Source organism: Belonocnema kinseyi, chromosome 1 (assembly GCF_010883055.1).
Source record: "Belonocnema kinseyi isolate 2016_QV_RU_SX_M_011 chromosome 1, B_treatae_v1, whole genome shotgun sequence".
Lineage (NCBI taxonomy): Eukaryota > Metazoa > Arthropoda > Insecta > Hymenoptera > Cynipidae > Belonocnema > Belonocnema kinseyi.
Genome location: NC_046657.1, coordinates 92,324,688 through 92,347,130, shown reverse-complemented (window position 1 = coordinate 92,347,130; position 22,443 = coordinate 92,324,688). Strand labels below are relative to the sequence as shown.

General features: G+C 27.6%; 1 protein-coding gene across 1 annotated transcript in view; it reads right to left on the bottom strand.

The window, feature by feature from the left end:
- Positions 1 to 2,380: 2,380 nt before the first annotated feature.
- The window catches only part of LOC117172651 (WASH complex subunit 5), a 31,113-nt gene continuing 11,050 nt past the window's right edge, over positions 2,381 to 22,443 (bottom strand). Inside the window, exons 6-17 of the mRNA XM_033360772.1 lie at positions 20,268 to 20,543; positions 19,701 to 19,926; positions 19,393 to 19,628; positions 15,654 to 15,905; positions 15,400 to 15,582; positions 10,117 to 10,233; positions 9,833 to 10,014; positions 9,091 to 9,350; positions 8,736 to 8,919; positions 4,632 to 4,861; positions 3,530 to 3,683; positions 2,381 to 2,595 (exon numbers count right to left, since the gene is read on the bottom strand). Of these exons, the coding sequence (XP_033216663.1) occupies positions 2,439 to 2,595; positions 3,530 to 3,683; positions 4,632 to 4,861; positions 8,736 to 8,919; positions 9,091 to 9,350; positions 9,833 to 10,014; positions 10,117 to 10,233; positions 15,400 to 15,582; positions 15,654 to 15,905; positions 19,393 to 19,628; positions 19,701 to 19,926; positions 20,268 to 20,543 (2,457 nt within the window). The 3' untranslated portion in view covers positions 2,381 to 2,438. The remainder of the gene's footprint in view (positions 2,596 to 3,529; positions 3,684 to 4,631; positions 4,862 to 8,735; positions 8,920 to 9,090; positions 9,351 to 9,832; positions 10,015 to 10,116; positions 10,234 to 15,399; positions 15,583 to 15,653; positions 15,906 to 19,392; positions 19,629 to 19,700; positions 19,927 to 20,267; positions 20,544 to 22,443) is intronic.

Sequence of the window (22,443 nt, the reverse complement as noted above, 5' to 3'; positions counted from 1 at the left end):
TCTCTCCTGCAAGACGTGCGGATATTTCTATCGGCAGTGTCTGTAACCAGGTTGAAGAAACTTCATTTTGAACTTGGCCACATAGGCTTTGGCCACACAGGCCACACAGCCTCGTCTAGTGGTCGCCAGGGTTCGTATTTTCATGTACAACGTTACCGGCCGAGGCCGATGGAATTGATAGTTGAAATATATTTTTTTTACATCTTTTATTATTAAAATTTGTACTTAAACGTAGTTTTCTTTCGGCTTTTGCATTTCTCAAAGTTTGAGACCGATATTTTATGTATAAAAAAAGTTCGAACGTTTAAAAAATGTCGAGGTTCAGAAAAAAGATAAAATAATTTTCAGTGAAGTTCCTACCAAAATGCAGTACCTAAACGTACTTTATTGTACTCTAATATATTTTTCAAAGTTTCAGCTCGATATTTTATTTACAAAAAAAGTTCTTAGGTTCAAAAAAAGATTCACTGAACTGATAAAGTGAGGTCGGTAATATAGGTACTTAGCTGTGTCACATGCCCTTAAGGCGTCGTTAGTAAAACGGTAATACTTAACTCATGATACATTTTTCCAATTGAATTCTTATTATAAAATTTCTAAACTTAAAACGTTTTTGTTAATGTATTAATTATGTATGTAATTACGTACCTTGCGATATCAAAATTATTATTACAGCTTTAAGAGCATTTTCTTTTTGCGCTAACATTCGTATATTGTTTACTTCACATAATCACATAGCTACAGTTTTTTCGGATTTTTAATTTATGTACAGTACTAATTTCTATTTTATGTATTATAATTTCCGACACGTGCGCATTGCCGACGTCTAGGATAAAAAGGTCTATTTTATATAGTAATAAGATCCATTTATTGAAAAAATTATATCTGACTTTAGATACAACCCTATTAATTTAGCATTATTTGAAAATAACACTACAGAACTAGACAACCAAGAAAGTCTCAATTAAAGTAAATTATATGGCATTTGAAAAATTATGCACGTCAATGCCTATGGATCTAAACAAATTCCGTTTTTGTCCGAATGTGCTTCTTGGTATTCAAAAGTTTTCTTTCGATTTATTTTGAATCCACACGACAAATATGACATTAAATTGGCTTCTATTTAATGCCATTGAATGCAGTTAAATGGTCGTATCAGTTCAATGCCATGCAATGTCTTCAGTGATCGGAAGTATATGTAGAATGTAACCAAGGCCGTTCAATGCCGTTGAATTACCAAATAAGTCGAATGCAATGTAATGTTTTTCCGCCCGAATGTATTGAATACAATCAGTGCATTCGAATGCCATTAACTGACCATTCATACAAAAATGGAATTTGTTTAGATTTATATAGGCATTAAAGTATTCACTTTTTTCAATGCCATATAATGCACTTCAATGCTTTCCTTTTTACAGGGAGATTTCAACGGGCTCGATTGCGGATAGCGGTAAAAAATGTAATCTTAATTTTTTTAATGAAAAAAAACTTGCACTCTAGATATTGAGTTTTTGAATAAGCGTAAAATAGTTTTGATATAAAAAATATAGGCAACCCCGAGTAAAATGAGCGAAAATTTTGAGGTTGCAATTTCACAGGTTTTGACAATCGTGGGGTTTTGGTAGCGATTAAAAATCGATTTTTCAATTTTTCACAAACATAAAAACTTGATCTCGAGATATGGAGACGCTAAATAATAATAAATTTTTGATATAAAAAAATTCAGTGCGAGAAATAAAAATTTAGTGTGCCGCTACCACACTGAGATATATGATTTTTTGGACCTTCCTCATATCCCAAGTCATGTATATAAAAGCTTCCCTCAGCGGTACATGATTGCCTGCATGTTCCCGTATAGGTTCGTGTCTCAATTTCTTATGGTGACCCTATAACTTTTCCTGCACAAGATCTGGTCCTGGTTACGGCAAATGAACGCATGTAGGAAAAGTTATGGGATCCCGTACAGGGTTTTTCCAACAGAACAATGGTCGAATTTTTTGCGTAAATCGTCAATTTTGTGAGATTTCTGAAACAAATGAATACGCACTTTTTCCGAATGCTCAATATTAGAGAATGTCGTCCACCCCCTCTATTTTCAAATAAGGATAACATGGGGTTGTGCAAAGCTCCATTTTTTTACAAACATTAGAGTGGAAGGTGTAATTTTCAATAAAACTAGTGCAAATTGCAGGAACTTGCGTTGATTTTTTATCCTGAAAGTAATAGTTACGAACTATTTACTTTTTGGTTTCGGGCACTAATTATTTATGATTTGCATACATTAAAAAAGAATTGAAATAGTTATACAAAACTTTAGAAGAAAATTGGATGCATAATAGAAAAACGTGAATTTTGTTTGACTAAATCTCGTTTATTACAATAAATACAAGAATAAATCAACAGTGATAAATAATACATATATATGTACATATTAGAGATTATTGCTTAGACACTTTTGTGTGATATTGGTCTAAAACTAAAGGAGGCATGCAGTTCAAAATGACAGACTTTGGAATGCCTGCGTACTTGGAGAACAATTCCAGAAAATGTAATCCTATTATTGCTTCCATCTCCCATTCACTAGTCAATTTAGAGCTGAAAAATAAAATGATTCAAAGTATAAAACCAATTTTCTAACAAATATCTATTCCATAATTGTGTTCACTTTTCCTAATAGGATCCATGTTATCAGTATGGTGTTCCATATGCCACTTTTGATAGAAGCAAATTTTTTTTTCAAAAGTATTTTAAAGTTGGGCAACTGGTATAATCGTTGGCCAACCCCCGCCCCTTCCAATTATTGGCCACCTCATTTAAATATGCTTATATGAACAAATACAAATAAAACTACTAATAAATAGGTTAGAATATGCCGTATAGTATAGTGCATTTAAATTCCAGAGTAAAGTAAAACTGGCGATGTTGAATGAGTAAGGAATTTGAGTGAAAAGCTGTTGAGTCATTCGAGCCACGCAAAGATTTTAATCGAATGAGAAAATTTTTTTTAATTCTTCTCTAAAAATCTTATATTTAATATTTCCAGTGAAAATCACGCAGGACTAAAAAATATTTTCGGGAGTCTACATAAAGATGACTAGGTGTACTATATGTTTTTTGGGTCGCTGAATACGAATTCATCCTCAGAATGACTCCAGCATGTCAGGATTTAGATTAAATTAGGCCGTTTCATGGTGAATTAAAAAAATTGTATGAGCATTTATAAAAATTCTCTCACTGGAAATATTAAATAAAACGTTTTTAGAGAAGAATAAAAAAATTTTATCATTCGATTAAAATCCTCGCGTGGCTCGAATTGTTTCCCATATTTATCACTGTGGGGCGTATTCACGTATAAAAATGAATCATAAGGTATAAGTGGTCATTGTTTAACTTTGAAAAGTGGGGTTAGAGACTAAATTCAAAATATATTTGAAAAATAAATACGAAAAAAATATATTCATTTCAATGTTTTACTTATTAATTAAATATTTAAACATTTATATCTAAAAAATTCGACAACCAGTCTTACCTGTCTACTGTTGCGTACGAGACAATATAATCACTTAAGTGGCCAACGTAGTTCATCAAATGGGAATTACCAAATTGTTGCAGAACAGTTTGAATTCCCACAGACAAAATTACTGAATCCAATGGATCTTGAACTTTTTTACTCAAGAGACTTGCTGAAAAGAATTTGAATCCTGTATTATACAGATTTATACAAGAATAACATGAAATTAGAAATTTAAGTATTCTGATTTGAGTCAACGGACGATTTTTTCTACCATGCGAAAATCAAAGATTTACCGTACAGGCTCAATTTGCTATCAATTAAATTTAAGAAGTATATAAAATCATTTAAGACCAGATAAAAATGTGCAATAAAATGTTTTGTGACAAAAATAATCCCTTTTTTCCATTTTTTCGCAAAAATTTGTTTTTATAGAATATTTTTTTATATTGCAAAATATTTTGTGACTCGCGAATAATATTTAGAAAATAATGTTTTTTATTATATTTTATAATTAATGTATATAAAATCATTTAAGACCAGATAAAAATGTGCAATAAAATGTTTTGTGACAAAAATAATCCCTTTTTTCCATTTTTTCGCAAAAATTTGTTTTTATAGAATATTTTTTCATATTGCAAAATATTTTGTGACTCGCGAATAATATTTAGAAAATAATGTTTTTTATTCTGATGCTTACAATAATTTTACACATCTGGTATAGGTAGATTAAACTAAAATCTTTATTTATATGATTGAAATATTATTTATTTGACTTGCGACAGTATATTTGTTTATTTATTTCGGTCAATGAAGGTTTTGAGTAAAATAATACATCTATCTGTTGTTTTTTAAACCCAGTAGCTACGAAGAAAACAAAACTTCCCTCATAAATGATTTTTCTAATTTTAGGGATACAATCATTATTATTCTTCAAGATTAGAGTAAGAAAACAATATTTAATTAGCCCAGAGCTTCAAAAATAACTATAAAAGTGCTGAATTTAAATGGTTGTAGGTGGATAGTTTTGTTCGGGAATTGGGTAGGTCATAATAATAACATTGTTGTAAAAACTACTGTTAAACTAAAAGAAGCATGTATTATAAAATGCACAACTAACCTGTGTTCTTGCAGAAATATAGCTTATGAATTTGAATCACAGTTAACAGGAACATGATAAAAGAAATATTATTTATATCTGGTGGTTCAACGTAACCCTTTTTCAAAGGATCTGTAATTCCAGCCCAGTCAAGTCTGACGCTTAGTTCCAATAAAAAATCACCTTTCTGTTTAAGAACTGAATCTGGTTTAGTTTCATTTCTTACTTTGCAAATTTCTCCGAGAACTGCCCTATTGAAATAAATATCAAAAATTAATAACATAATAACTATATAGAACTTGCTTAACAACTTTTTTCCAGAAAAAGTGTAACCTTAATAATGTCTTGCCGATCACTTAATTTGAAGTTTTTTTTATCTGATGCTATTTCTTTATTCGAGACTGGATTTGTTTACACTTTTAATACTTTTCGACATGATGTTTCTGCCTTACCAAAAATCTTATTATTTTCAGAAACTCCGTGATTATCAGTAGGTTCATCAATATATATCGTTATAACGAAACATTTCTTAAGTTGCATTGGTGTAATGCTCAAAAGAAAAAAAATCTCCTCATGGACCATTAAACGTCAGAAATATCTAGATTGGTAATCGAACGTTTAATTCTAATGGAACACGGTAGAATTACAATAACATTTTGCCCTTAACGGATTTTTGATTATTTTTTACGGTTATTTGAAGTTCCTTTTATAGAAATTCACAGAATTTTTCACACTTTTTTTTAAATTCGTGACTTTTATTGCGTTTCTGCAAACACAATTTGCATTTGACCTAATTTTCTTGCGAAAAAAATAAATGATTAAAAAATAGATTTTGCATGTAAAACTTTTACCCTACATTAATTCAAGCCATACATTTCTAAAATTCCATGCGACTTTTTTCGAACTATAAGGAACCATTGTTCGTTTTACACCTACAAAATTATTCTATTCAGAAATAGAATATGCATAAACACTCTGTAAAAAAAAGTTGATGATGAAACAATTTCAAACATGTTGACAATGCGACAACCATATAGTTTTTGCAATTTAATTTTCCCTTTCAGTCGTATCTTACAAATTGTAAAAAAAATTTAAATTTTAATCAAAAATGGCTTGTTTTTATAGGGAAAACATTCCCTAACTCAGTTCTTTCAAAAATTTAAAACCCAAGTGAATAATCCTTAAAAATAGTTCATTATTTTAAAAATATTTGATGAAAAAATTATTTTAACGATTTCAGCCATAAAAATGTCACCAAAAAATGTTAAAATACTATGACAAATCAAACAAATAAAATTGATTTAAAATGGTAATTTTTCGAGTTGGAAAAGGGAAGGGGAAAATTCTGTCGCACCCTATCCCTTTCCAACTTCATGCTAAGTTCATTTAAGTTTCCATTGTGATCAATTTAAAAATAAAAATTTACAAAAAATACAAAACAATTTTTTTTTTAATACAGACTAAAGTTTGCATTTTAATCAATTTTAAAATAGAAATTTACAAAAAAATACAAAATTACAAAATACATACCATTTTTTCAATACAATGGCAAATCAGACACATCAAATTTTGTGTTGAAAATAGTAATTTTTCGAGCTGGAAAAGGGAAGGGGGGATTCTATCGCACCCTATCTCTTTCCCAGCTCTGTGTTAAGGTAATCTAAATTAAGATTAAGTTTTCAATCAAAAACAAACTAATACTAACATTTAAAAAAAAAACTAAAAATTAATACTATTACAATGACTGTCGTCCTGTCAGAATTATTTTATTTAAAAATTTATAATCAAAACGTCTTTTCTATTTATGCATCAAATTGGATTTATGTAGATGAAAAAAGTTTTTCTGTTTAACAGATATGTTTCAAATATTACTAATGAGCAAAACTTCCTTACTCTTCAATAAAGTGTATCAGGTATTTTCGCTTCAATCAACAGCTAACTTCACTTCATAGATTGCTGAGGGGAAAATAAGGGATCAAGTGCATAAGTGCATGGAATTCAGTTAATTTTTGCCCTCTTTTGCTAATATTTTCGTAAAAGCTAATTTTTTCTATATAAGTTTATTTGGAAAATAGTTTTTATTTTTTAATTACTATTTAATGAAATAATAAAATAACAATAATTATTATTAATTACGAAGATATTACAGAAATAAAGTTTTGTTCCATGCTTTTGATCGAGTGTTTTTCCCTCAGCTTTTAACGAAGTGAAGTTAGCTGATGGTTGAAGTGAAAATACCTCATTAACATTGTAGGTCAATCGATTTGCATCGAATCAAAGAATATTTTCCGTTACTGCATAAATTTTCAATTATTTTAATACAAAATTTGATTATAAAAAACCGTTTTTTCAAATATCATGCATTACCACATCTTCCTTACTGTTCAATAAAATGTATTAATATTATAAGTCAAGCGTTTCGTCTCGAATTAACACATCTTTTCTATTCTCGCATCAACTTTAAATTAGGAGAATGAAAACATTTTTTACTGTAAAAATTAATTTTAAATATAATATAAATGACGATAACTTCCTTACTCCTTAATAAAATATATTAATTTTATAGTCAGTCGATTCGTTTCGAATCAAGGAATCTTTTATATTCTTCAAACAACTTTGAATTATGTTAATGAAAAAAGTTTTACTATATAAAGTAAATAAAAAAAATATTATTAAGTCATAAAATAATGTTCATAAAAAAGTGTGACCCCCCCCCCCCCCCCCCCCCCCCCCCCCCCCCCGTACACATCTCCGGACAATTGCATATCACATTGTATTAGAATTGACATCATAAGTATTGTTATTTTGATTCTTAAAATCATAGAAAAACTATTTTATAAGAGATATAATTTTTTGCTCAAATTGTCAAGTTTTAACCCTAAATTATTAAATTTTAAATGCGCTGAAAACAAAAGAGCAGAAATTTAAAATCACTTCAACTAACGTGAATTTAATGAAATAATTTATGATCAAGGTGAAATTGAGTTTGATCATTTTCCGAAAAATCGCCGCTACTTTATAAATTTGTTGTTGTAATTTATATTGGAGTTGAAAAGAGAATGAGACGATCTATTAGAATCTAAAATAAAATGTCAAATATCTATATTGGTTGAAATACAACAATACGAAACATTTATTTTGGATAAATTCTTGATAAACAGCGTCACCAGTCTTAAAAATTCAAAAATTCCTTTGACAACAACATTCTTCGTCAAGTCGGTGAAATACATATCGTCTAAAACCCTTTGAAAAACAATATATTTCTTGCGGAAACGATTCTGTGATTTGAACATGCAGAAACTACTCGGCTGCAAATTAATGAAGCCAGAAAGCGAACACTTTTGAATTTAAATCTACAAAGTTAAATAATTAAAAATGAAATATTCCAATTTGATTAAACGCAAACTTAATTGTTCTAACATAAAAAATGTATATTCAAACGTTTAAAATTAAGCCATTTCAATTTTAAATCTGTATAGGAATGTTGAGTAGTCTCAAAATTTATTTTTAACTTCCTCAACCTAGACTTCAATATGTCTGGTTCAGATTAACGCATCGGGATCTTTTATTGGTTAAGTTATAGCTAAAGGTCTCACAAAAGTGAATATTATACAATTAATCAGATAAATTCAACATATTACTATAAATATGTTCACAAAACTGAAACAACTATATAGTAAGCCGAAATATCGTCCGGGTATATTACACCCAGTTTAGGCTGTAAGGGTTAAGACCTACCATAAAAAATGTACATGTTTATTCGACCGATTTCAAACTAAACTACTAAGGATTTAAATAAAACTTTGAAGCCAAAATATATATACAAATGATATATTTAACATTTTTTAGATTTAAATATTTGATTATACTTATAAGTATCACAAATTCATTATTACTTTTTATATCGCCATGAATTGATTTCCATGACGACCTTAGTATATTCAACTTAAAAAAATTAATTCAATAATGGCAGAAAATATTTAAAAATTATTTAACATCATTTAAGAGAATAACATTTTTTATAAGAAACGGTTATTTCTTCTTTCCTACATACCCACCTCCATATTTATAGGGTTAATGTATGTAATGTATAATATTGGTTATTGTAGAAAAATTAGTACATACTCATTAAATGTTTTCAGGGCACCTTCCATGTGCTTGGCCTCAAATTTGCACTCTGTGTTTAGTTCAAATGAAATATTATGCCTAAGCAGTTGCAAATGTCCAATTTTCAATACTGAATCCAACAACGAGGACCAAACCTTGCTGACATGAGAGTTAACAGTTGCATGCAATTTTCCTGGATAACCTGAATTGTTGAATTATGGCTTTTGATATATTTAGATAATCATAGATACATATTTAAACAAGTAATAAATATATAAATTATTCATTTTTAAGGCCATGCAAATTTCGGAAGTAGACTTTGCTGTTTAACATATTTCAATATAAAGTACATATTCAGGAATACTGTACTTACTTTTTGAATCCACAGTCTGGCAAATACTTTCACATTCCTTCAACATTCCCGCCCACATTTTACCTTTGACACCTTGATGAATATAGTTAATGGTGTTTTCCATTTCGACTGCGATGAAAAAAGAAATCATTTTGTCCAATCCCGTCAATCCTGGAGTGCCCATTGCTTTCAGTATCATGGAAAATACTTTGTGACTCAGGATTTCGGTCTGATTTTTTAGATCGTACCACGCTAGAGTATGTTCTATATAAACTGAAGTCCTGCAATTAATTCCTTAAATAAGTCAAGTTTTTAAACATGTAAACACTTTTTTAAATTCATTAAACACTTTTTAATATTTATCTTAAAATATATAATTTTGAGGTCATTCAACAAATACGTAAAATAAAATTATCCCCTGACTATATATATTTTCAAGCCTGATAGATTCTAATAGCCCATTTCAAATTTAATTTTGACCAATGGACTTCAAGCTACAATATATTCTTAAATATTGAAAAATGAACTAAAGTGAATTTATCACGTTTTTTTGCTTGCTCCTTAAATGTTATATATAGCCTTGAGTTCAAATTCATTTATATGATCATGACAGTAAATTTGTTAAAGCTTTTTCATTTGTGGGAATAGGGAATTGAGGTTGTATGTCTTTTCCAGGAAAATACTAGATCATTACATTAAATATATTTGAGAATTAAAGAGGTACTACCGAAAAATTGATAAAAATACTGTTTGGAAAAATTACTTAGGATCTGTTATTCGAATTAATTCCTGCGCTAGTCTGCCCATAAACGTTACGGAATTGGAATCACTCGAAATCGTGCAAGTACTTAGTTTTTCATCCTGATAATAAGTCCATGATTTTCCGGGAGTCCACGTAGAACCTCTACATTCTTCATCCACGGCATTGTTGATGATATATGTAACCTGAGAAGTGTACATTTTTCATTTTATCGACAAGTATAAAAATAAAGTATAAAATTAAAGTATAAAAAATTATTTATATTTTTAAAATATCTGTGAACTTACCTCTTCATGCCAAATTTTTAAACTGTTTATATTAATGTAGTCCTGAATATACTGGAAGGACTTTCTGTACCCATCCATTACAGTTGCCAAGTTTTGTAATTTGGCAATTAGTTGATTCTGCAAAATAGGTACAAACAATTTTTTTACATGGCGTAACTTATTTCAGGCCTCACAGTCCCTAAGAGAAAAAATATAAAGTCCAAAGGGTCATTTTTTCACGTTTATAGCCTACTTTTTTCGCGATCAAAGGATAACAAATTCAGGATAAATTCATAAGACTTAAAAAATTGAAAAACTTCCATTGATCATTGATTCCCGTAAAACTCGATTCTAGACAAATTTAAGGTAAACGAGAAGAATTCAATGAAATTCATAAAAATGCAAGGTAAATTAAAAAAATCAAATGAATGGAAAGTAATTTAAAAACATGAAATAACTTGATTGAATTCAGTAACTTTGAAATGAGCTTAGAAAGATTCAAGATAATTAAAAAGAATTTAAAGAAATTCCTATGAATTCAAAATATTTCCAAAAAATAATTTCAAATCTCTTCAAATGTTTAAAACTCTAAGAAATTATAACCGAAAAAGTGACTAATGACTACAAAATAATGTAAAATAATTCAAATGAATTGGAAAAAAATTTTAATCCAAAAAATGATCTTAATTTCAGTAAAAATTGTGTGAGTTTAGAGGAATTTTAGAGAAATGAGAAGAACTCGATGAAATTCATACAAAATCTAGGAGTATTTAAAAAACAATCAAATGAATTGAAAACAATTCAAAAATATTAAAGAATCAATTGAATTCATTAAGTTTGAAATATGTTTAGGAAAACCTAAATGGCATTCAAAAGAATTTGGTGAATTAAGCTAAACAAAAAATTTTAATCTTTTGAAATGAGTTAAATTGAGTAAATTTAGAAGAATTCAAAAAAATTCAAGATTGAAATTGTTTAAATAAATTTCTTGAAAATGTCTTAGAATCTTTTATAATACCATAAAATATTTTAGTCTTTGAAATCCCTGTAAACTATTAAAATAAATAAAAAATTTCCGGGAATCTTTTAAAAGTTCTCAGAAAATTTCAAATTCTTTTATGTCATTTGAAATCCCTTTAAACATTTTAAAGCCCTTGGAAACGCTTGAAAACCTTTTACAATACAATCAGATATTTAAAATCCTTTGAAATCACATTAAGTTACTGAAATAAATAAAAAATTTCTTTGTAATCTTCTTAAAAAACTAAAATATTTCAAATCATTTTATTAATTAATATTGAGGATCAAATAAATAAAAACTTTGAAGAATTAAAGTAAATTAAAAAAAAAAATCAAAAGAATTAGAAATAATTTAAAATAATTCAGGCTAAATTATTAAAAACATAGAAATTCCAAAAAGAATTTCAAATCATTTGAAACTACAAAAAAAATAATAAAATTCCGTGAGTCTATGCTGATATTGTTAAAAATCCTGAAAACCTGATTAAAATACCTTGAGAGCTTATAAAATCCTTTAAAATAATAGAAATCCTCGCAAATATTATCAAATATACTCACATCTTCTAGTTCCTGAAAAATCGTTCCATATCTACCGAAGTTCTAGAAAATTATTCACCCTAAAATATTTCAAACGCTTTGAAATGCCTTCAAATTAATGAAATTAATAAAAAATTCCTTTAAGTTATTAAAATCTAATAAAAATTTATCAAAACCTTTAAAAATACCCTGAAATGTTGAAAGAAAGATGCCTACTGTGATTTTTTCATATAAGAAAGTGACTAAATAGTTATTTCAGACAAAAATTTCCTGATTTGCTCATTTTTTTCAAAATCACATGGAAAAATTTTCACATTTTTATTGGGAATAGTTAAACTGCGATAAGTCTCCTGGTGACAAAAATCCGAACTAGAAAGAATAGGTATAATTTTTAATATGCATTTCAATTTGTGCATAAAAGTGCTTTAACGATTTTTGTTGTGGAGTTTAAAGTATTAAATGAATACTAAAAATAAATCTTTATCGGTAACAAAAGGATCTAAATGGAACTTACATTTTATAAGATAAAAACAGATTTTTTACAGAAATATTGTTCTAAAAAAAAAACCAATGATTGTTCTATTTATTTTGAATTTCAAAATATAATAAACTTAAATGGACTCATTTGGAAGAAAAAAGGAACTCAAGTAAATTTTCATTAATTTATGCACGAAATATTTACTATTTAAAAACTGATCTGAAAGTTAAGTTAGAATTCTTATTTAAATTTCAATCTTCCACTTAAACAAATTTTTAATTCTAGATTTTAATTGTTAGGTGTACATTTTATTTTAAAGAATTTTAAAATGCAGTTTTAAAGACTTAAGCCATTAAAAATTAGAAGCGTTTAAAATGGAAGATTTGAGATAAAAAACATGTTTAGTTGATCAATTGTGAATATAAATTAATAATGATTTTTTAAATTGAACTGTCCTTTAAGATTTAAAAAGTGAATGATAATTAATTTTACAAGACTATTGAAACTTTATAAACTATTTTCAATTTTAAAATAACTTCAAAATAATATATTCATGATTAGAAGCTTTTATTAAATTTCTCGTATTATTTTAGTCTAAAATATTTAATTTTTAAACCATTCAATTAAAAAGTGTTAATTAAGAGAAATAAGCACGACCTAATATTTAGAAATATCTGACTGTTTATTAAAAATCAGTAATTGTAGTTAAATATTAAAAACTAAATTTTGAACGTTACATTTTAATTGTTCTATTTGAAAAAACTAAAATTTTAAGTCAAATTTTTGAACTTCAATGTATAAATAACAATTGATTACATATTATTCTTTTAAAAAATCAAGGAAGTTGAAGAAATATTCAGAAGTTTAAAAAAATTAAAATTCAATTAAAAAGTTTGAAATGTTTTGAAATCATTTAAACGAAGTGTCTACGTGTACCGACAAAATTCAGCTATTAGTAATAAAATATTTGTGTAAATAGCCCACGGCCTAATTTAAAACAAAATATAGATTTTGGCAGATTTCAAACAAAAAATTTAAAAGCTTTTTAAGAATTTTGTATGTCTTCAGAAGATTAAAAAACATTTCCTATGAAAATTGATAATAATTTTTATTCTGAAAAGATAATTTTGAATGATTATTCAAAAAGATTTAGAAAGATTTACAAAAATATCAAAAGTAAATGTGGAAAGTTTTAAGGAAATATGTTTAATTTAGCAGAATAAAAAAAAAATTTAGAAAAAATTGGATTCATTTTAAAGGATGTTTAAAAGTTCTGAAATAATTTTAAATTAATAACAAATTATAAAAAAATGTAAGCAACATGCAGATGTTTCAAGATTTTCAAATAAAATATGGAGGCATTTTCAGGATTTCTTAACCATTTTAAATATAAATAAATTAACTTTTAATTTAAGAAGTGTTCAGTTTATAAAAAATGTAATGATTCAATTTTTAATGTTTCTGGCTTAAAATTCCTTTAAATGATATAATTTTGACAATTTTTCAATTCATTAATTGATTCATCAATTCAGACTTTAGACCATTGAAAATATTAACTTGGATTTATATTTTTAGAACTGAATCTGAATCTTTGAACTCTACAATTGATAATAATTGAAAAATTTATTTTGCAGTTTAACTGCATTTAGTTAAAAATTGTTCAGTTTAAAAGTGTTAGTAGCTTCTATTTTATACGTGTAAATCATTGAGCATTTGTATCAGATTTAAATACACAATTATTGAATTAAAAAACTTTTAAACTCCTATTTAAAAAAATTTGAAATTCAAGAGTTTAACTTTGAGTGCTTTCATTTACAGCTCCGTTTTTATTGATTCAAATGGAAAAATTGTTAGCTTTAGAGTTCGATTTTTTAATTTTCATTGACCATGAAAAATGTTTGAGAACCGGGAGAAACCCGGAAAATGACCAGGATTTTTTTCCTTGATTAAAACGACCACCCTAAATCGTATATTATTCTTATTCTTCGCATAATCTGGATAAAGTGTGTGGTTGCATACATTAATTAAAGTTTATTTAAACTTAAATTCATTAAAACTTACACGAAATAGTGAAATAATTTTTTTTTCTAAGACCTCCCTACCGAAAAGAATCGTTGCGTATATACTAAAAATTCTTTAGGTTAAAGAATCTCAGAGAAATTCTCCGCAGGCACTCAGGTAGATATTTTTAAAGGTCCAGGAAGCTCGTTTCAATGGTCTGAAGGCTTTAAAATATCCTTTCCGAAATTGAAATAAGAATACGATCATAAATAACAAGCAGAGAGGCTATCTCAATAGAGTAGCCGATAGTCAAGGGTCCTTTGTTAAGCTTTCGGATTAAAATTTAGAAGTAGATTTTTTTTAATTTCATAGTTAACAGCCTAAAACATAATAATTCGGAATCTACGGGTTTCGATGACTTCAGATATCTAACTTTTTTTTTTGCTTAAAATTGGAATTAATAGAACGTTTCTCGTAAATAGAACGAGATACGCCAAAAAAGACAACATTTTTGAATTCAACTAGAAAATTGCATATCAGTATATAAGTTATAATTATAAATAAGAAGAGATAATTTGAAGAGAAATTTAAAAACGGAGATCGGATTAGCCACGACCAACTACTGTAAATAACTCTGCCCGCCCGGTACGTGACGAATACAAAAGGAACATTATATTACCGTCGCACCACTCTTAAAAGGACCACTAAAGGGATCTTGAAAAGGACCCAAATCTCTCAAACTATCTCCGAGACTATTTTGTTTCAAATCGACTTTGTTTATAGACTCAAATGGGCCAAGCTATTTCGCTAAAGAAAACTCAGAGATTTCTTTCGGTAGGGCTATTTCACAAAAATGAGTTTTTTGACTGTATAAGATGGAAATTGTATCTGAAACTATTTGTTTTTGATGAATATTTGTTTTTAATATTCAATCATTGTTTTATACTTCACAAAACAAATGTAAAAACACTTTTATGCCCAAATTTATTTACATCTTTAAAATTGTACCTACTCGTTCTAGTTCCAGTTTTCGACGCCTGGTGGCAAAATGGTAGACCACCATTCCCAATAGGGTAATGACACTAAATTCTGCCCAACAACCAATAGTCGTCCAATGGTTGATTTTTTCCTACTAAAATTATGTATACAATTTCTTTCATTAGAAAAAATTACTAACTTTAATATGCTTACTAGAAACAGAATAAAAGTATATTCTAAACAATTGCTAACTACCTACAGCTATTTGAATGAGCTATTTTTTAAAATACCTTTGATTTTGCGTCAAAAGTTAGGCACTTGTGTAAAGCCAAAGTAACTTTCTTCACCAATTCTTGACGAATACCATCTTCCAAAAGACGATGAGAATCAACTCTCAAGACACCTAAGGATACACTTCTCAATGACAACATTCCCTTCGTGAAAACTGATACCGCATACGTTAACTCTGCCATCTGTAGAATATAATTTTAATTAATTCTTTTTAAAACTATTTAATCTTAAAAACCCGTCCTATTTTGTTTACCTTCAGTCTTTCGTCCAACTGCGCATAATCTTTGATTTTGTCCTTGTAAAGCTTAGTGGGTATTTCACTAAAAAAATTCGTTTCGAGATGCACAATCTGCGCTAAAATACCAAAAACCGTTTCGGGAATAATTTGAAGAACTCGTCTAGCAAAACTTTCTAATTCTCTGCTGTAGTACTGAGAAACTGAAGACAAGTCTGCACTTCGAGCTTGATTGACCCTTAAAAGCGGCATTTCTAAAGCAGATGCCATCTAAAAAATAATTTGTATTAAATAACTTTAACACATTTCAAGTTTTAACATTTAAAAACTTCCATTTTAATATTCTAATTCAAAGTAGGCGACACGCATTTAAAATTTAAGTTAACAAATTGATGTACGTGAAGGTTATATAATTAAATATCGGCTATGATTTATATAATAACATTTTATTAATGCTTCAAATACATATTTTTCAATTTCATTATTTATGTAAATTTTTGTTGCGTTGTGAAAGGAGTATCGGAATTCTCATTTCTAAATAATCCGAATATATATATATATTACTTTTTTCTGGAATATTAAAAAAATTTTATCAATAATACAAAGGACCCCGCACCAAATGTACAGTAAAATGGCCACCGGTAAAAAATTCTAAAAAAAATTTTTTTTTTGTATTTTCGAACCTGCAAAACAATAATTCAAAGGAAAAAAGTAAGAAAAATGGACAGTTTTTTTACAAACAATTGTCAAAGTTTCAATTTTTACATGTATTTTAATAGAAAAATGCTGATTTTCGTGAAAAGTTTTTTTCTCTCCTAAACTAATAGTTGGATTTGGTTCAAACTTGCACATTTTTACTATCAATCCTACCAAAACCAAAGGTTCATATCCAACATCTAGAAAGATAAACGATTTATGGGGTATACACCATGATATAAGGGTGTTTTCATACCTCAAACACCCAAGTATGGAAATTATCATTTCTTAGTAACTAAAGTCACTAGGTATTTTTTATTCAATTACTAGGGTATGAAATAACTTTCAGATAAGTAGAGGAAGTGTGCATGTCAAGGGGTTATTTAATCATCCCTTATTTAGAGAAGCAGAGAAATTAACTTTTCGTAAGGAATAAATCAACAAAGATTAGGCTTATAAAAGGCAGGTAGCCTTATTTATCAGGAATTGCAGTAGAATTTATTTTCAGGTTCATTTAATCATCCCCTGATTATTAAATCAAGGAAATCGATATTTTAAACGGGTTAAAGTACCAAAGATTTTTTATTATAACATTGATAAACAAAATCACTTTAAAATATGTACAGATAGCGTTTTTTAGCAGGACTTGCATTAGAATTTATTTTTACGGTCATTTAACCATACCCTAATTATTGAAAAGTTAATTTCTCTGCTTCTCTAAATAAGGGATGATTAAACAACCCCTTGACATGCACACTTCCTCTACTTATCTGAAAGTTATTTCATACCCTAGTAATTGAATAAAAAATACCTAGTGACTTTAGTTACTAAGAAATGATAATTTCCATACTTGGATGTTTGAGGTATGAAAACACCCTTATATCATGGTGTATACCCCATAAACCGTTTATCTTTCTAGATCTTGGATATAAACCTTTTATTTTGGTAGGAATGATAGTAAAAATGAGCAAGTTTGAACCAAATCCAACTATTAGTTTAGGAGAAAAAAAACTTTTCAGGAAAATCAGCATTTTTCTATTAAAATACAAGTAAAAATTTAACTTTGACAATTGTTTGTAAAAAAACATCCATTTTTCTTACTTTTTTCCTTCGAATTATTGCTTTGCAGGTTCGAGAATACAAAAAAAAATTTTTTAGAATTTTTCACCGGTGGCCATTTTACTGTACATTTGGTGCGGGGTCCTTTTTAGAAAAATACTAAGTAAAATTTATTTGAACAATTCATTATAAAAATAATTCTTTGACGCCTTATTTTTATGAACAGATTAATTACTCATTATTAGCTGATTAACTTTTTACAATATTTGATTACATGAAGATTGAATTCATAAATTTTTAATAAAAACTAATTATATTTAAGCTATTTATATTACAATTATACAGTTTTTTGAAACGTTGATGATATTTTATAACGATTATATGAATTAAATCTGCAAAATCACATGTACATGTGTTTTATTTTTTACAAAAACAAGTATTGAAGGTTATTAATAACTAAAATTTTCAGGAAGGAAGTTGAAAATATATATAAAGTAAAAATAAATTTATTATTTAAAGCTTTTTATGTTGTGAACCATTTAATTTATTATTAGCTGATCATTTTCTTCACACTTTCCTCATATTAGTTTGAATTATTGACAAAGGTTATTAATAAATCAAAAGTATAGAAATGCTATTTCAAAATTTAGAGGAGAATATACACATAATGTAAACATTATTTGAATGTTTCGGTGAAAATAATTGTTTTATGCTTTTAATTTTGTTGAACTGATTAATTAATTATCAACTGAATCTATTAAGAGTGACATTATCTGCAATTAATTTAAAAGTTTAAGATTAAACAAAACTTTCAAAAATAAAAGTTCAAATTTAAAAAATCGATATAAAGTTAAAGTTATTTGAATGTTTTATGACAGAATTATTATAATCTTGAATGAAAATGATTGTTTAATGCTTTTTTATGTTATCATTTATGAAAAAATCAATGAATTGTGAGTTGACTAATTTTTTCACAACATTGAAGTAGATAAAGATTTAATTTTAACTTTTTTTTAAATAAAGTATTTTATGTTGTGCAATAATTTTTTTAAATTATTTTGCTACTATATTATGATTCCAGAATTTTTAAGAAAAAACAAAAATGTTTTTTTACGTCTGGGTAATCTTCTTTTTTACATTTTCAAAGAGATAAGTAAAATCAAATTATTGAAAAAACTTATTTTAAGAATTAGAACAATAAAAGCGTCTTAATAATTTTGTAAATTTTGAGATTACATTATTTTAAACAGTTGTGGGAAAATTTTAAGCAGTGAATATTTAATTTGGAAATAATAATTAAAATTTTTTAAGCCTTCAAAATTGTTTTTAAAAAAGTATGGAAGACTTTAAGACAATTATTTCCATTTTCCAGGATTTAATTAAAATTTAGGCAAACTTAATTTTTTAGGGCGTCAAGAGAAGGAAAAATATATAGTTTAGATTCATGGAAAAATTTCAAACAATTTGTTACTAATGAGTTCTAAGAGCTCATTGAAAAGGATTACCAAACGTTTCAAATTATTTCATAAAATTTGAAAAAAAAAAAGGTTTAATAGTTTTTAAAGCAACACCATGCCATAATATATAATTTTAGAACAAATTTGAGTAAATTTAAGAAATATTTAGAAGTTTTAAAATGATTCAGAAACAATGAAAACTTGTAAGATATTTTAGGACTTTTTTAAAAATTCAGGGTAGTGAACAAAATTCTTTAGGTTCCCAAAACAATTTCTTTCGATTTTTTAATTTGAAAAATGAGCTTTAGGAGAAAATTCAAAAAGATTTTTAAACATAAAATATTTCTTTAAATTTCGAGAAAGAGTAGACGATTTTAAAGAAAAATTTTCAATTCGGTAACATTCAAAAATGAAAAATAAATGAAACCATAAAAATTCTATAAATGAAATATTTGAAAATCTTTTATAATTTTTCTTCAAATTCGTAAGAAATTTTTGAAGATTTTGAGGATCAGCTGATTGCATTACAAACATTTTATAGTCACCTTTAAAAACAGAGCTTTCAGTTTAATCACAGTTGGTGGATTGGCTTTAATGCTTTCCTGCATGATTGGTATAAAACACTCCATAATATTCCAGGCATAACAACAGTCCGTCACAATATTTAAAGCTATCATCGTGTCCTCCGTAACATTACTCGTGCGCAACATATTATGTAAAATTGCCCGGGTGTCATTTAAATGCTGCGATATGTGCAGGTTATTTTCCAACTGATGGAACTCTGAAAAATGACAAATTAAGTTTTAGAACATTGAAAGTATTGGCCTAGGAATTCAAAAAGATTTTTTTCAACCTTGAACTTCTTCCAAGGCTTGCAATAATTGCGCTATTTTCCTTCCATCTTCTTCTTGCAAAGTATCGACGTGCTTGCTGATTTCCTTGAACCAAGCTTCCAAGCATGGATTTTTTTCTACACCATCGAATGACTTCTGCCCGCCAAAAACTTCAGAAAGTCCTCTTATACGCTCGACACAAGTTTCTTTACTTTTCATCCACTTTGCTTCTTTGTCGTTTAGTAGCTGTAAAGGAAAAGAATAAATTTGAAATTGCAGGATTCAATGAAGGTTATTTTGTTGAAGTATCAGTAGCGCTACGATTCCATTATAAATCTCAATTTGAAGATGACGAAAGCGAAAAAAATAGGTAAGATCAATATATTTGTCTTTTTCATGAATTTTACGTGGATTCACACAGGATTCTTACTTTAAGAATTTTCCATATGATTATGAAGTTATCTTTGAATGTTAAATTTTCTTCAATATTTTTTGCTTTATATAATTTATTTATCCTAGATCCGAATGAGTGGATCAGTAAGACAATCGATGCGCAAAGTGTAAAATATTCTAAGAAAGATGCGTACTTGTTTGTATAACTGTTTGACTTCGTGTTCTATTTGAGCTGTGCTCAGAAGTAACCGAAGGCCGTTGTTCGCAGAATACTTGCTCTCTTGTATCACCATTTGTCGAAGACTTCGAGACTTTTTTGTATCTTCCAGCAGAAATGTAGGAATAGCAGTATGTAACAGGATCCAATGCAATGTCACATTGCAGTCCCGAACTAGCTTTATCACAGACCCTAATGTGCTCTCATCAAGAGTTATCTTCGTTTTTACTTCTTCGGTTTTTCGAATTTGCTTCTGTAAGCATATAACAAAATATATATATTGCATTAAAAATGTTTAAAATTGTATACAAGTTTCTTATTGCCATATTTTTAATTTTTTTAATATTTCTTTTATCTTCAGTTTTAATTAAATTCATAAAATGAAAAAAGAATCGTTTTCTCCTGAACTTTGTTAGAAAAAAGAACAATTCTTTTCGTCTGGATTAGTGTGCTAGGACTGCTCCTACAAAGAGACAAGCAATTTGCACAACTTTAGAGTATATGCATGTATGCCTAATTGCCAATTTAATTGAAAGTATAACAATAACATAACACCAAAGTAAGAGAATTCAATAGCATCTATTTTTTAATCAAATAAGTATTTTATTACAAAGAAATAATCTCTTTTAGACTACCCTAGTTCAAGTATTAATTAAGTTTTGAACATAGTCATATTTAAACGTAATATTTGTGAAATCTTTGTAAAATATTTGCAATCATTGTGAAATAATAGAAGTCTTCATGTAATCTTTGAAATCATTAAAATCTTTGTAAAATATTTGCGAACTATTTTCAATCTTTGTGAAATAATAAAAGTCTTTATGCAATCTTTAAAATATATCGGAAATCTTTGCGAAATATTTGAAATCATTGTGAAATATTTGGGAAACCATTAAAATCTTTGTGAAACCTTCTAAATCTATCCGAAATCTTTGCAAAATATTTGAAATCTTTGTGAAATCTTTAGGAAATCTTCGGAAAATCATTGCACTTTTGTCAAATCTTTAGAAACATTTGAAATATTTTTGAATTATACGGTAATATTTGTGAAATTACTGAAATCTTTATCAAATATTTGAGAAATTATTGAAGTTCTTGTGAAGTCTTTTAAATATATCTGAAATCTTCTTGAAATCTATCCGAAACCTTGCAAAATATTTAATATCACTGTGAAACCTTTGGGTAATCATTGAAATCTGTAAAATCTTTGCAAAATATTCGAAACATTTGTGACTTCATTACGAAATAATTGAAGTCTTTGATGAATCTTTCAAATCTTTGCGAAATATTTGAAACCTTTGTGAAATCATTAGGAAATCCTTGTCTAGTCATTTAAATCTATCTGAAATATTTTTGAAATAATAGAACTGTTTGTGAAATCTTTCAAATATATCCGAGATTTTTGCGAAATACTTCAAACCTTTGTGAAATCTCTATTAAATCTTTGAAAAATGATTGCAATCCGTGTCAATTATTTGTGAAATATTTGGAATCTATCCGAAATGTTTGCAAAATCTGTCAAATGTTTGAGTAATCTTTGAAATATGTATGAAATCTTTGGCAATATGAATTGTATACCTGCATTTATTGCCTATTGTTGATTAATTATTCATTATTTTCAATCTTTACATAGTACAATATTATTATACTATGTCCAAATTGCACCATTCAATATTATAAGCCTATGTCCCTGCCCCACCCCCTTTTATAAAAAAAGCCTCCATCGCTTCTGGTTTTCTTCCTTTCAGCCTTAAAATTGGAAGGGCCTTAAAGGCCTTAAAATATGGAGATAGTGCCGTACGCAAAGAAAAATATTCCAAGTACGTTTAACCAACATTCTTAACATTACCTAAAAAAAATTCAATGAAGAATAAAAATTAAAAGTACATAAACCACAAATTTCTCCAAAGTCATTATAGACCATAAGAGTGTTGTACGATAATAGCGTTTAAAATATGATGCTTCTCAACCAAATCCCAAATTTATATGTACCCACATATTGTACAGTTTCAGGAAAATAATTTAAAGTTTTAGAACTTTCAAATAAGAAACAAAGGGGGAGGGTCGGTAAGGCCGGTTTTTGGCCTAATTTATTTTTGGACCAAAAAATCTAAAAAAATCATGGTAGTATCTTATAAGTATCCCGAGTCGAT